This window comes from Geotrypetes seraphini, chromosome 14 (assembly GCF_902459505.1).
Source record: "Geotrypetes seraphini chromosome 14, aGeoSer1.1, whole genome shotgun sequence".
Taxonomy (NCBI): domain Eukaryota; kingdom Metazoa; phylum Chordata; class Amphibia; order Gymnophiona; family Dermophiidae; genus Geotrypetes; species Geotrypetes seraphini.
This window is the reverse complement of record NC_047097.1, coordinates 29,022,710-29,036,177: the sequence shown is the minus strand read 5'-3', so window position 1 is coordinate 29,036,177 and position 13,468 is coordinate 29,022,710. Positions and strand designations below refer to the sequence as shown.

Below are 13,468 nucleotides of genomic sequence, written 5' to 3'. Positions count from 1 at the left end.
TTTTTTCTGTGTCCCTCCTCTACTTCACTGAGATCTCTACTGCCACCTGTAGTTTTTCCCTTCTGCATGCAAGCCTGAAGGAAGGAGTGTTTCTTTTCTGCTCTACCCTTCTTATTTTCTTCTATGTTTTTCAACTCTTTTCGAGATATTTTGTGCTCGGAGTGTTCTTTTCAGTTCTGCCTGCTTAGAAGAGACAGACTGTAGCTGACAAGCTGATCCCTGGTGGTACCTGTTGGCCAATCTGCATTAATATCTTTGGAGCTTGGGGCCATCCCAGCTTTTCCTCACCCACTGTTTAGCAGGGGTTTGAGCACAGGCTGTTAGGCACCCTTAGGAGGCTCAGCGATGTGTCGCAGGGTACCAGCTGCATTTTTCACCTCCACCCATTTGATCGCTCATCTCTCGGTCCGCTTGGGTAGGGGTACAGTCAGGCATGGTGTCTGGCAGCCCAAAGATCAGTGTCAAAGAGGCAATCCCAGCATGAGGCAGTGATTCTTCTTCTAGCTAGTGTTAGAGAGCTGAGGCAGGCTACAGCACATTTCCAGCACAGGTGACATGAATCGGGAAGGGGGGGTCTGAGATTTAATGTTTTTAAGGTTTCTGCATGTCCCCCTGTGTTCTGCCATCTGTAAAATCCTAAAATTGCCATTTTTAGATTTTGTTTAGTGTGTTAAAATTGCAATTTTCTTAGCGGTGGCCATCTTGGATTTTTAGCAATCTCATTTTCAAAAGTTCCCTGCACTTCCCAAAACTGCAATTTTTGCCTCAGACCTTGTTGCGATGGAGTCTTTGTGCTCTTCTGCATCAAATCCTTGCCAGGATTGCACAAGTTTAGCTACTTAGGAGCATCCTTGCACCACATGGCACGGCTTTTCCTCTTACTAAGAAGGTGTCAAAACATGTGACTAGCTCGTTGAGGCAGCTTTTTCTTTTTTGGGGCTTGGCAAGGCTAAAAGTTCCTCAAAAGGATGCAAACACCCTGCAGCACAAAGCAACACAAGGTCAAGTCTTCTAAGGCTGATTCTATGCCTCAGGGTCCAGAGGTCTCAGATTTTATGGAATTGTGAAATGCTTTTCAGGACAGCAGTGCTTCTCCTGAGCAGTCCCACTCTGCTTCCAACTTGTCTCTCAGTATATTTGCTTCCCTAGGCATGTCCTCTTAGTCCGCTCCTGTTCCTGATTTGGCTGTCCCGGATTTGGGAGATACTCTGATGCTGATCAGCTTGCTGACCCCTTGTTCTCCGGGGACGCTCTTCCCGTGGCTGAGGACCCAGAACAGTATGCCGGACCTTCGGATTCTTTAATAGCTTTTGAAACAGGAGATGATCCTACAGTTCTGTGTTTATTTAAGCCTTCTCTGGGGAGCTGATTTGCCTTCTACAGAGGACGCTGAGGAGAGTCTTGTTGCCCGATTAGCCCTCTGCAGCAGCGGCGATTTTGGATCGTTTCGGGCAGGCAGCCTAGTGGACGGACTCCTGATGTCACCGGGTCCGTCTCCAGGTGCCTTTACTTACTTTGCCATTATAAATTGCGGGTCGCTGCGGCCGCAGGGGCGTGCCCTAAGGGGCAGGTCACGCCCCTTGGAGCACCGGGGAGTACTGAGGACTGTTGTGGGGCCGAGCAGCAGGATACCAGGTCGTATGAGTTAGTTGAATAATGGGGAAAAGGAAGGCTAAATCTAAAAGTTCGACACCTGTTGTGTTAGATCCAACGGACAGACATTTGACTTTTTCTTTAGACTCTCCAGCACAAAATGTTTCTGATTTGCATTCTCCCATATCTAGAGCATCAATGAGTCCCCTATTAAGGACACCTCCCCTTCACCCAATATCCAGAGTAAGTGGGAATATAGCTCCCACTGTTTCCACAGGTCCTGTGGTATCATCCACTTCAACAAGTAAGTTGACTTTCACAGATATACCTAAACCACTTGAGTTTACTACAGTAGTGGATGAACAACCACTAGCAGAGGAAAAACAACCACTAGCAGAGGATATTACTTTAAAGGATTTATGGTTAGGAATTTCTAGAGTTGAAGGGTTTCTCAGAGAATCAATGAAACAAACATCTGATTTCTCACAGTCTGTGGTTCAAAAGTTTGAGAATGTGGACGCCAATTTAAATAGTTTGGAAAATAGATTAGGTGTGATTGAAACTCAGTGTAACACATTGCAAGCTGTTTCACTATCAGCTGTAAAATATTCTACATCATTGCATTTAAAAATGGAAATGTTAGAAAATAAGTATTGGGGAAAGAATCTCCGCTTGGTTAATTTCCCAGTGACTCATTTGTTACTACCAGAAATATTCTTAAGAAAATATTTTAAGGAAATACTGGGATTACCCAATGCGGATAGCTTTCCAATAATAACTGTTATCATATTCCCCAGAAGAAACAGGAAACTGTACAAGATGTGGACCATCTAGTAACAAATGATGTTAACTTGACAGAGTTCTTAGAAGACTCTCAAGATGTTATCCAGACTCGGTCCACAATGATTCTAACATGTTCTAGTGAGACAGATAAAATGTTGTTAATGAAACTTTACTTTAAAAATAGACTGACCAAGTTCTGTAGGGATTTGGTTAGTATCTTTCCTGATGTCTCAAGAGCCACTCAGTTTAGAAGAAAATAATTTTTGAAATTGAGAACTAGAGTATTGGCACTTGAGGCATCATTTTATTTGAAGTTTCCTTGTAAATGTTTGGTTAAGATACAAGAATCTGAGTTTGTCTTTTGGGATCCCATCTAATTGCAACAATTTCTGGTAGCTCGTGAACAGAAGTGAGTTGACTATTTTCTTTTTCCTTTTCATTTATTGATGAGAAATATAGGGTAGGAATGTCCTATTTAGTTTTGGGAATGATTTGGGTTCACTGAAACTCAACCCATTTCCTTGTTTTTCCTTAAAACTTAATTATATAAGCAAATATGTTTCCCCTTTTAGTGGGCTTGTAAAGGATTGATTGTATTTTTTGTTGTATTGGAAATTTGTCTGGAACCCCTTTTTTTTCCTTGATATCTTTATGATATTGTAAATGCATTAAACTCAAATTAAAAAAAAAAAAAAAAAAGCCTTCTGCTTTGCCAGAGCTCATTCTAGAGTCTCTTCATGAATTGATTTTGTTATCAGGAGCTCCTTCTACATCCTATCTCCAGAGTGGAATGCGATCTCACTCTTCAGTTTTTCCCTATTATGAGCATTCTGATCTCTGAGCCATGGGACTTTGCAAGAAGTAACAATTTCACAGTAGAGAGACCATGTTCCATCTGTATCCTATGGCACAAAGATTGCCAGTAGCTTTTACATCAGCCTAAGGTAGACTCCTTTGTTGTGCAGGTGACTTAAGTGCAGCTCGCCAGTGAGGGTAGTGTGGTGCTCAAGGCCATGCAGGAACACTGTGGTTGTACTTCTCAGGAGACTTGGAGCTGTAGCTCTGAGAGTCAAGGCTGCCTCAGCAGCATCCTTTCTCATTGCACTTGTTTGTCCAGGCTGGGCACTTTAGAGAATGAGGATGTAGAGCCTCTTCCTTAGCTTCTGTTGCCTGGCTTGGATTAGGTGGCTGACGTTCTGTATGACTATATATGGGTCCTGGGTAAGGTGTTGGCATATTCGATTTCTGCTCGCAGAGTGCTCTGGATCAGACAATGGACCAAAAAATTAAAAGGTGATTCCACCTCTAAAGCTCCTCTTGTGAGGCTCCCTTTTAAGTGGCAGTTCTTATTTCGAAAAGGCTTGGATGACTTCAAGCTTCTGTGGTGGGCCATCATCCTACAACCCTGCCTGACAGCAGACCCAGAACCTCGGAAGGTTCAGGATGCTCTACTTTCGTTGCTCCAGGTGTTTTCACCTATATTCCAGTTCCACGGTTCAGAGATTTTCCCAGGAATATAGGCAGAGGTTCTCCGGATCCAGGCGTTACCAGTCTTGCACCTCCTTTACTGCTGTATCTGCAGGAAGTCACAATGATGCCAGGTCAAGGAAGCCCCCTTTGCGTATAAGTAGCAGGCTTTCAATATTCCTGCATGCCTGGATTCAACTTGTCCAACCAGTGGATTCTGGACATTATTCACACTGCCTACAAACTGGAATTTGCCCGGCTTCTGACAGCTTGGTTTGTGGAAGGTGGTCATATTGGACATTTCGGCCATAGAACCGGTGCCACCCGAAGACTTGGGCTCAGAAAAATACTCCATATACTTTATTGTGCCAAATAAAGGCTCCAACGATTGGAGGCCCACCCTAGAGCTTACGCATGTCAAGGCAGCACTCCAGATCCCGTACTTTCGCAGGGAGCCAGTGCAATCTGTCATAGCGGTGGTGACCCCAGGGGAGTTCCTGGCTTCTCTGGATTTTACAGAGGCTTGCTTTCATATTCCATTTTCCCAGCGCACCACAAGTTTCTCCGGTTTCATGTTCTGGAGAATCAATACCAATTTCAACTCTGCCTTTTGGCCTGACAACAGCTCCTCGTACCTTCCCAGAGGTGATGGTAGTCGTGGCAGCCTACTTAGGAAGATGGGGCTGCAGGTACACCCCTACTTGGATGACGGGCTGATTAGAGCCCCTTTGTTCTCCAAGGGTCAGCGCACAGTGGATAATGTGATCTAGGACCTGGAGGGACTGGGTTGGATTGTGGATTAGAGGAAGTGCTATTTGATACCAATGCAGTCCCTGGAATACCTGGGTGTGTTTGACACAGCGGTGGGCCACGTCAATCATCCAGAAGCACACATGCTGCTCTCCGATTTCTTGTTTGCTAGACAAGACAGCTCAGTTGGAGTGGGACTATCTTCTAGTATTGGGGTCTATGGCAGCCATAATAGATGTGGTTCCTTGAGCATGGGCGCACATGTGCCCTTTCCTGCATGCTTTGCTCTCGCGCTGGATTCATCAGACGGACACCTTCTGGACAAGTCTTTCCTAGCCTCTAGAGGCCCAGGCCAGCATGGCTTGGTTGCTCCTTCTCCAGGGGTATGCTGCTGCAGATTGCTTCCTGGGTGATTGTAGCAACAGCTGATGGTCTCCTAGGCTGAGAGGCCTATTGCAACCATCTTTCCATTCAAGGGCATTGGTCACTCTCCCAAAAGAATTGGTCAATCACCTGGTTGTATCTGAATGCCATTTGTTTGGCTCAGGTGAAATTGAGGAGGACTCTGGAGGGCCAAGCAGTCAGTCTTCTCCAGGAAGCCCGCCTTCTCTTTCCTTGGGCGGAGCGTCATCTTCAGGTGCTCTAGGCAGTGCATGTGGCAGGAGTCGACAGTGTGCAAGCAGACAAACCTTGGATCACTTCGACCTAATAGCAACAGCGAAGAACTCGAAAATGGGACGATTCTTTAGTTGAAAATCTGAGCCTAGCAGCGAGGGCCTTGATGCTCTAATACGGCTGTGGCCACAGAGAGTCCTGCTCTGTATTTTCTTCCTGGTCCAGGATAGGTCGGGTCCTTCGGATTGTGGCTCATCAGCGAAGTGTCCTTCTGGTGGCTCCAGACTGGCCTCACAGACAGTGGTATGTAGATCTGATGCATTTTTGCATGAGACTCGGTCTTCGGTTGCAGGCTCTTCCAGACTTCTCAGGTTCCAGTCTGCAAGGAGGATCCGGATTACTTTACTCTTACGGCATGTCTATTGAGTGCAAAGCATCAGAGGGCAAATGATATTCTGATGTAGTCCTTTCTACTCTTCTGAAATCAATGAAATCGATTACTGGGTCTGCCTACGCTAAGGTGTCGAAGTCTTTTCATCATTGGTGCAACCAAGAAACTGTGGAGCCGTATTCTGCTCCGGTTTCAGTAGTGGTAGCCCTTCTCCAAGCAGGCCTTGTGAGGGCCTCACCATGTTTTCCCTTTGGTTCCAAGTCGCTGGGCTCTCTTGTTTCAGAGCCCAGGACCATAGTCCTTCACTTGCGTCACCCTGACGTGGCCAGATTTCTGTAAAGGTGCTCTTAGCATTCAGCCCCGTGTCTTTTGGGAAACCTTAAAGTGGTTCTATCGGGCCTCACCAAAGCTCCATTTTAGCCTCTGAAATATACTTCCTTCTTGGATCTGACGCTAAAGTCAGTTTCTTTCTGGTCGCCATTACCTCAGTTAGGAGTGACTCAGGGCTCTAGGCTCTATCTTGTAGAGAGCTTTTCCTGAGGATCTCAAAAACTGGGATCTCTCTCTACACCAAGGGTGTCAAACTCAATAACATAAGGGGCCTAAATCTTAAAAAAAAAAAAAAAGCTAAGTCATGTGCCGAATTTTAATTAAGTAAGATACTTAGAGGTCCTTTTATTAAGGTACGCTAACCAATTTAGTGCATGCTAAATGCGCACCTTAATAAAAGGACCCCTAAGTGACTAAGGCTTATTCTTGGTATAAGTATAGGGTTACAACATCTCCAACCCCACGTCGGCTATGTGGTGTAAACAAAATAAATAAAAAAGACTTTTCCTCTCTCTGTTAGGTTCTAGTTCACGCTCTCTGTCTAATACCAGCTCTGGCAGGATACACATTGCAAATCTGACATATTGTAATCACAAAACAGAAAATAAAATTATTTTTTCTACCTTTTGTTGGTTCCAGGCTCTGGTTGTCTTCTGATAATTCGCTTGCCAGGGTCTCTTGCCTATTTGTCATTTTATTCTTTCTCGGTGCTAACCATCCATCTTCCATCTCTGTCCTCCCTTTCCGTTTCCTTTCCCTCCCCTGGAGGTCTGGCATCTTTACTTTTTTTCATCTCTCTCCCTGCAGCTGCAGCAATGGACCCCACAATCCCCAGATCCACCATCTCTCCTTTTCTCAACTACCCTTTCATCCAGTATCACTCCCTTCTTCCTCACCACCCCAGGGTTCACCATCTCTCCCATTCTCTTCCCAACTACCCTCCTAGTCAGTATCTCTATCCCCCCTCCACACTATTCCTTGTATCCAACTTTTCTCCCTTTTTGTTCCTTCTCTCCCTCCATCCCATTGTCCACCATCTCTTTCCCTCTCCTTTGTTTTATTTCTTCCCCACCCCCTCTCCCTTCCCTTCCATCTCCTCTGCTGCTAATGGCATCTGTTCCAGTGGGGTTCCTAGCCTGGCATGTGTTCTTTATATATATATGTTTTATTAAAGCCACACATAAACATCCACTCATTCTCTTCACTCTGAAGTTTAGCATTGAGATTTGCGGTCTTTATCGCAAGCTGTCCTCTCTACAATGCTCTTGTGGTTCTTGGAATAAATATTGTGGGCAATTTCTGCGCAATAGGACCTGTTACATATCATAAGCACCTTGAGCTCCCTGATGTGCACCAGAAACGTGTGGAATACTGATGGCAAACGTGTTTGTTTTTCTTGTTTCTCCTATAACCAATGTTTGGCATCAGGATCTGGCCCTTGAGTCTCCTGCAAACTTTATTATCAATACCTCAGTAGTGGCAAATTAACTTCTTGGTTCTTTTTCCCCTTCTTCTTCCCGGTCTCACCTTCCGATTGGGCCCACCGTTCTTACCCTCCTTCCATCCCGGCTTCCTGGTTTCCTCTTCAAAGCAGCCTGCTGAGTATCACTGGCCAGCTGTAGCAAACCTTGCAGGCCGCCATCGACCTTAGTAGCATGTTTCCTCTGCCGTGGTCCCGCCTCTCCTCTGACGTACGGGATCGCATCAGAGGGAATGTGCTATTGAGGTTGACAGCGGCCTGCGAGGTTCATTACAGCCAGCCAGCAATTCTCAGCAGGATGCTTTGAAGAGGAAGAGGAGACCAGACGAAAAGCAGTAGCAGCAGTTCGTGCCAGCGGGCCAAGTTAAAGCAAAAAAAGTAAATGTCTGGCGGGCCAAATTTTAATGCACCGCAGGCCAGAGTTTGACTTGTCTGCTCTACACGGTTCCCTTTTTGCTACCAAAGGTGGTGTCAGCCTACCATGTCGTTCAGGTAGTGCATTTGTTTGCTTGTTTTTCAGCCTATTGGTTCTAAGCAGCTGGTCCACATTTTGAAAAAGTGGATGTGTACAGAGTTTTTCTGCTTAATGTATTTTGACTCTCTGACCTTCTGTTTGTGCTTACTCATTCTTCTATCCTTCTTCTCATTCTTCCATTTGCCCATGTGTATCATATTATGTCCGTATCGTAACTGTGAATTTGTACCCTCTATTTTATATTTTAAAACTTTCTAATACTTTGCATAAATTGGAAACCACTTTGCTTATAAAAGTGGTATATCAAGACCCAAATAAACTTGAAACTAAGCAGGGCCCTCCAAGGCCACTATAATGTAATTGGTCCTTGAGGCCATTTCTTCAGCCTACTTTCTATGTGGTAAACAAGTCTCCTGTTTCTGTTCAGGCAAATTTTACCAAGAGTATGGCTTCCTCATGGACCAAAGCTAGGGCGCTTTCCCTTGCGGAGATTGGTAATGCAGCTACATGGTCTACTCTACTCACATTTACCAAATCTACAGAGTGGATGTGGCGACAAGATAGGACTCTGTTTTGGGTTCTCAGTCTTGAGGGTCGGCACAGTCAGCCTGCCCTAAGAGTTTGGGACTGCTTTTGTACATCCCGCTGGTCTAGAATGACTCACCTATTGCACTGGAAAAAGAGACTGTCTTTACCTTGATAACATCTTTTCCAGTAGATAGATGAATCATTCTAGACTTCTGCCCTGTCCTTCCTGCACCTGACTATTGTCTCATTCTGTTTATATTTCTCCAAGTTTGATTGTTGAGCCTTGATGTTTACTGTATATATGTTCAGATTACATTCAGGGGTTGTTCTGTGCTCCTTTGATGCTTCTGTTAGCTGTTTTAATATTTGATGTTCTCAGCAGAACAGTTGATATACTTGGGAAAGTTCTCATTGTTGTCTCTACTTCACGTACTGTCAATGGAGTTCTTTGTTCTTGGTTACTAACTATAGGTGACAGTAGAGTTCCCAGTGAAGTAGAGGAGGGACACAGAAAAATCCAGAGTGGATTCCTTTTGAAGATAGCTTGCAGCCATTGGGAGATAACCCGCATGTCTAGAATGACTCACCCATCTACTGGAAAATTATGATATCAAGGTAGGGACATGATCTCTTCCCCCCCCCCCCTCATCTCCTAAATTTGCAATTTGGACAAGGAAAATTAGCTAATCCTGAAAGCGAAATTTAGTATTGTATGCATAAATCTGCTAAATTTTTTTTTTCTAAAACATTAATAGAGTTAAGTTTGTAGTTATGTGGCAAGATATCATTGTATATTTAATACATAACATGATTATTTTCTGCAACTCTTCCCAATATTCATTGATTAGAATTCTAAAACTCTTCCAGATAACGAGGTAGACCTTGGTACTCCAGTGAGGAAGGCGGTCACAGTTCACAGCACTGCAAACCAAGGGGAGTCTCCTTTTGGCAGAGACTCTTCTCAGCAGTCCATCATTAAAACCTACTCAAGAAAGAAACTGATCAGCTGATCTTGGATTTAAAAGACTAAGCTCCTTGATGTTCTGATATTAGACAAACTTTTGGTTCTCTGCTACTACATGGAATTTCCATGTGTTTGTTCATTAATGCCACATTATCCCAGTTCAGTAGTAGTGGGCTAAGAAACTGATCTCCATATCTGATATTTTATGGTTTGCTTTTTTATTTTAAATAAAATTGATTCATTCCAAAAATTTCACAATTTCAGAAAAAATTGATAAAGCAGGGAAAGTTAAAGCAAGCTAGGTTTAAAATAAGGAAACAAGTCAAAGTAAATAACTTTCATGGTATAACAATCAAGGCCATAGAAGGAAGGTAGATAATCCCATAGTATATGGAAAGAAAAACCAGGAAATAAATATCAGTACCCAAAAAGGCAAAAAGAGAAGTATTAGAACTTGAAACTTTGTCATATCACTCTACAACAAATTTAGTATCAGACAAAATCCAATAGACATATTTTTAATAAAGTTTTCCTTATCCCGTTGGACCAGTTTAGGCTAGTAGGTTATGTCTCTTTACCAGCAAATAGAGGCAGAGAAAACTGAATATTCTAATGACAACATGGTGCACTCTAGATCCTGTCAGTATTTTTCTGCTTCCAGCAAGTCAGAACTGGAACAGTATGATTTTCGTGGAAACAGGCCTGAGTGCCCTGGATGCCCATTACAGCCTATGTCTCATGATTGAGGCTGGCTGTAAACTTCCAGGAGTTGGACTACAATCCTTCTAGTTGAGTCCAGAGGGGTTTATTACTCCCCTATAGCCCTGTTAGTCTATCTGGCATAGTTTCTTAAGGGGTCTTGTCAGAGGGGGTACCTATTACCCTTCCTTTCTGCAGAATATTTTTAAAGAGTTTTATTTGAGCTTATTTAACTTTATTCACTTGCTAAGGCAGTCTCTGCCTAAACAAGAACTAGGCAATTTTCCCCTTCAACTGCATAGGGGGAGAGTCCTCGAAGCAGCAGCTGTTTTTAGAGGCATCTTTTTTAATTTTTTTTTTCTTCTCTGACTAGAAATGATCAGCTCCTGCTAAGATAAGCCACACACATAGAATGTGAGGAGATTCTAGACATTGAGTAGACCTAGAATAATTTTCATTTTTGTTTAAAAGTTGCTGCACGAATGAAACAAGAGTTGCCATAAAAGTATTTTTGACATACATTTTGTCCTGAGAAGTTCCAAATTATCTGAAGAAATTAACAAATCTATATGCCCTTCTTTTGGATTAATTATACCTATAGACAAAGGGGCATAGTAAACAGATATTAGGAGACTTTTTAATACTGTGGGAACCTTTGTGGTAAGGAAAATAAAGAAATCTCATGTATTTCTATATCTTCAATAAAAGTGGTTTTACCTCCAAAATTTTCATTGTTTTAAGCAAAACATGGACAAGCCTGTTCATGACATATTGGTAGAAATACTTTGATAAACCTTATGTGTTGGAACTTTGTTTTAATGTCTATTATATAAATTTTCACAATTCAGAAATTCATTCAGCCAGGACTGACCTCTGTTCGAGCCATGATATGCTAAAGCTCTTCTAAGGAGAAGTTCCTAAGGACTAAAAGTTGACTCCAAGATTCTTGGGGATTTTGAAACCCTTAGAAAGCCATTCCTGGTTTTCCATTTGTGCACCAGAACCTAATACCAGTGTACTCTTCCTTCTTGTGCCTGCCCTTCCAAAATTAAAGTTCCCTTGCACTGACTCCTTAGTGCCTGTTCTTCCAAGAGTAGGCAGGGCATCAAATTGAAGAAAACGTTTGGGATGAGTGAAAGTTTAGTCAAGCCCAGGCTTATTGAGATTTCCAGTTACAGCAAGACTAACTCCACATTGGGTCCAGGCATCCAGCAGTTCTGGAGATGGATCCATAAAGACATTCATAGGATCACAAATTGACATTAAAGTCCAAGTGGGATAAATATTACAGTATGTTTCCCCTTTCATTTAACCAACTTATAAAGAAAATAGGAGCTTGCTGCTGTAGAGATGCCATTTTGGTTTCTACCACTGAAACCTTTAAAACTATTAGGAACATTGCTTCCTTTTTAGCCTTTTTGATACTGTTCGGGTTACATTCAGTAATGATGAACCTACTTATTTGTTGTCTAATATCAATTATTTCAATGCTTTATCACTAAAATGCAGCAAATATTTTCGTTTAAAAATTTGAGTTATTGTAAACCTTTATAAAAACTTTGAGAGAAGGCAGCTTTTATATGGATCTCTTGTATCTCATTTTTATTGGTGCTCTGCAAGTTAGGGCTCCTATCTATGGAAATAGACACTATTATGAACTAAGGTAACATGGCTGTCTTGAACTTTGTTAGCTAGCAAAATTAGATATGTTGTCTGTGAACATCTATTAAAGAGAAGTGTTTTTAGCCTTTTTTAAATCTTTTTAATGAAAATGGAATAGCTGTAGGGCCACAGTGTACTTAAATCTCAGTGACTGAAAAGGGTTTGAACTGTAGTTTAGTAACTAGTTTAATGTTAAATTTGAAGTTATATTCCCATTTTAAAGTGAAGTACAATAAAGTGCACATGGTAGCAAAATAGAACAAATTGCTGTAACACAAGGCTAGCCTCAGCACACCAGGAGCTAGCTCAGTAGTATGGATTGCCCAGCTTGCTTCCATTTGCTTATGTTTTTAGCTACTGCATGGTTTTAAACAAATTTTAGAAATTTTCAAATTCAAAATTTATAAATCCTAGCAGTGTCCTTGGGGTTCTACTGATACAGTTGCCAATCCCTCAGAAGAAGGATTTATGCTGGTCATGTTTAGAGTATCTGCATTTTGGGTTGAAGGGAAATAATAATTTGGTCAATCTAAATTCATTTTGTTAATTTTTATTTGCACTTGCATCAATTCTGAAATCCTCATCTTTTCACAGTTTATGAGAACTAAGAACAATTGGTTTGTTTTTTTTCAAAGATAGAAATCCAATTTCTTATACAATCTCTCTGGAGGCTGAACTGGCGGGATCTTGCATCTCTGATAGCTTCAGCTGCAGGGCAACTAAAAGATGATCCCTCCCCTTTGGTTACCTGCCCAGGAGCTTCCTCAGTTTGTTCCTGCAGCTTCACTGCATGGTTGAAATTAATTCTGCTCATGATTTGTTTTCAATTCCTTGTCTTTTTTTATTTATTTTGTGGGTTTGCCCACATGCTATGGATCAACTCTGTGCGAGTGATCCTTCGGTGGGAGATCGCAGACATTTTAAAGTTTGTCTGCTTCTGGAGGGTGCTCTTTAAGCCTGAAACTGCAGTAAGCCCTCTGGGCAGCTGCAGATTGGATCGGGTCTCCAGGTTCAGGAGCCATCTCTCCTCTGGTTCGTTTGCAAAGGGGTAGAGCGCAGGCTGCTGCGCTTCCGAGGAGATACGCCAGGATCGGAACCGCGCTGCGTGTCTTCTCTGAGGGGTCCTGGTGGTCCTGATCTGAAGTGACAGGGAAGTTGGGGCAGCCAGAAGATCTGAAAAATCCAGTTTAATCAGCTCCTGAGGTAATGATCTCCCTATGCTTGCACTGTGTATTGCTGGCTGCCATTGAAATGTGTTGGCGGGGCGGTGTTTTGGAGCGTCCTATAGACCTCGCTTTGGAGATGTGCAGCGTGCCAACAGCCTTCCACCTCTCGATCTTCTGTCCGTTCTAAGAGAACCTTATGACGCCAGGGCTCTGGCGAGGCCCCCCCCCCCCCCACACACACACACAATTCAGGGGGGTGGCTTTTGGCCTTTCTTTCAGAATGGCTAAAGCTACCCTAGGACCAGTGGGTCCTAGAGGTTTTAAAGGATGGTCTTCGACTGCAGTTCTTACAGATGCCGCTGGACTTCTTCCGGTCCTCTCCCAAGGGGAATCTGGACAGGGCCAGCAAGTTGCACCGGTTACTGGATTTGGCGGACATAGAGTTCGTTCCACGGGATGCATTGGGCTCCGGAAGATACTTGATTTTCTTCATCATGCCACAGCAGAACTCCGATTGCAGACAGATTCTTGACCTATAAGCAGTGCACACATTCTGGCGAGTTCT

At 43.1% G+C, this 13,468-nt stretch overlaps 1 protein-coding gene across 1 annotated transcript in view; it reads left to right on the top strand.

The window, feature by feature from the left end:
• Positions 1-12,418, top strand: part of TICRR (TOPBP1 interacting checkpoint and replication regulator) — a 152,467-nt gene extending 140,049 nt beyond the window's left edge. The window contains exon 21 of the mRNA XM_033920782.1: positions 9,280-12,418. Within this exon, the coding sequence (XP_033776673.1) occupies positions 9,280-9,422 (143 nt within the window). The 3' untranslated portion in view covers positions 9,423-12,418. The remainder of the gene's footprint in view (positions 1-9,279) is intronic.
• Positions 12,419-13,468: the final 1,050 nt, after the last annotated feature.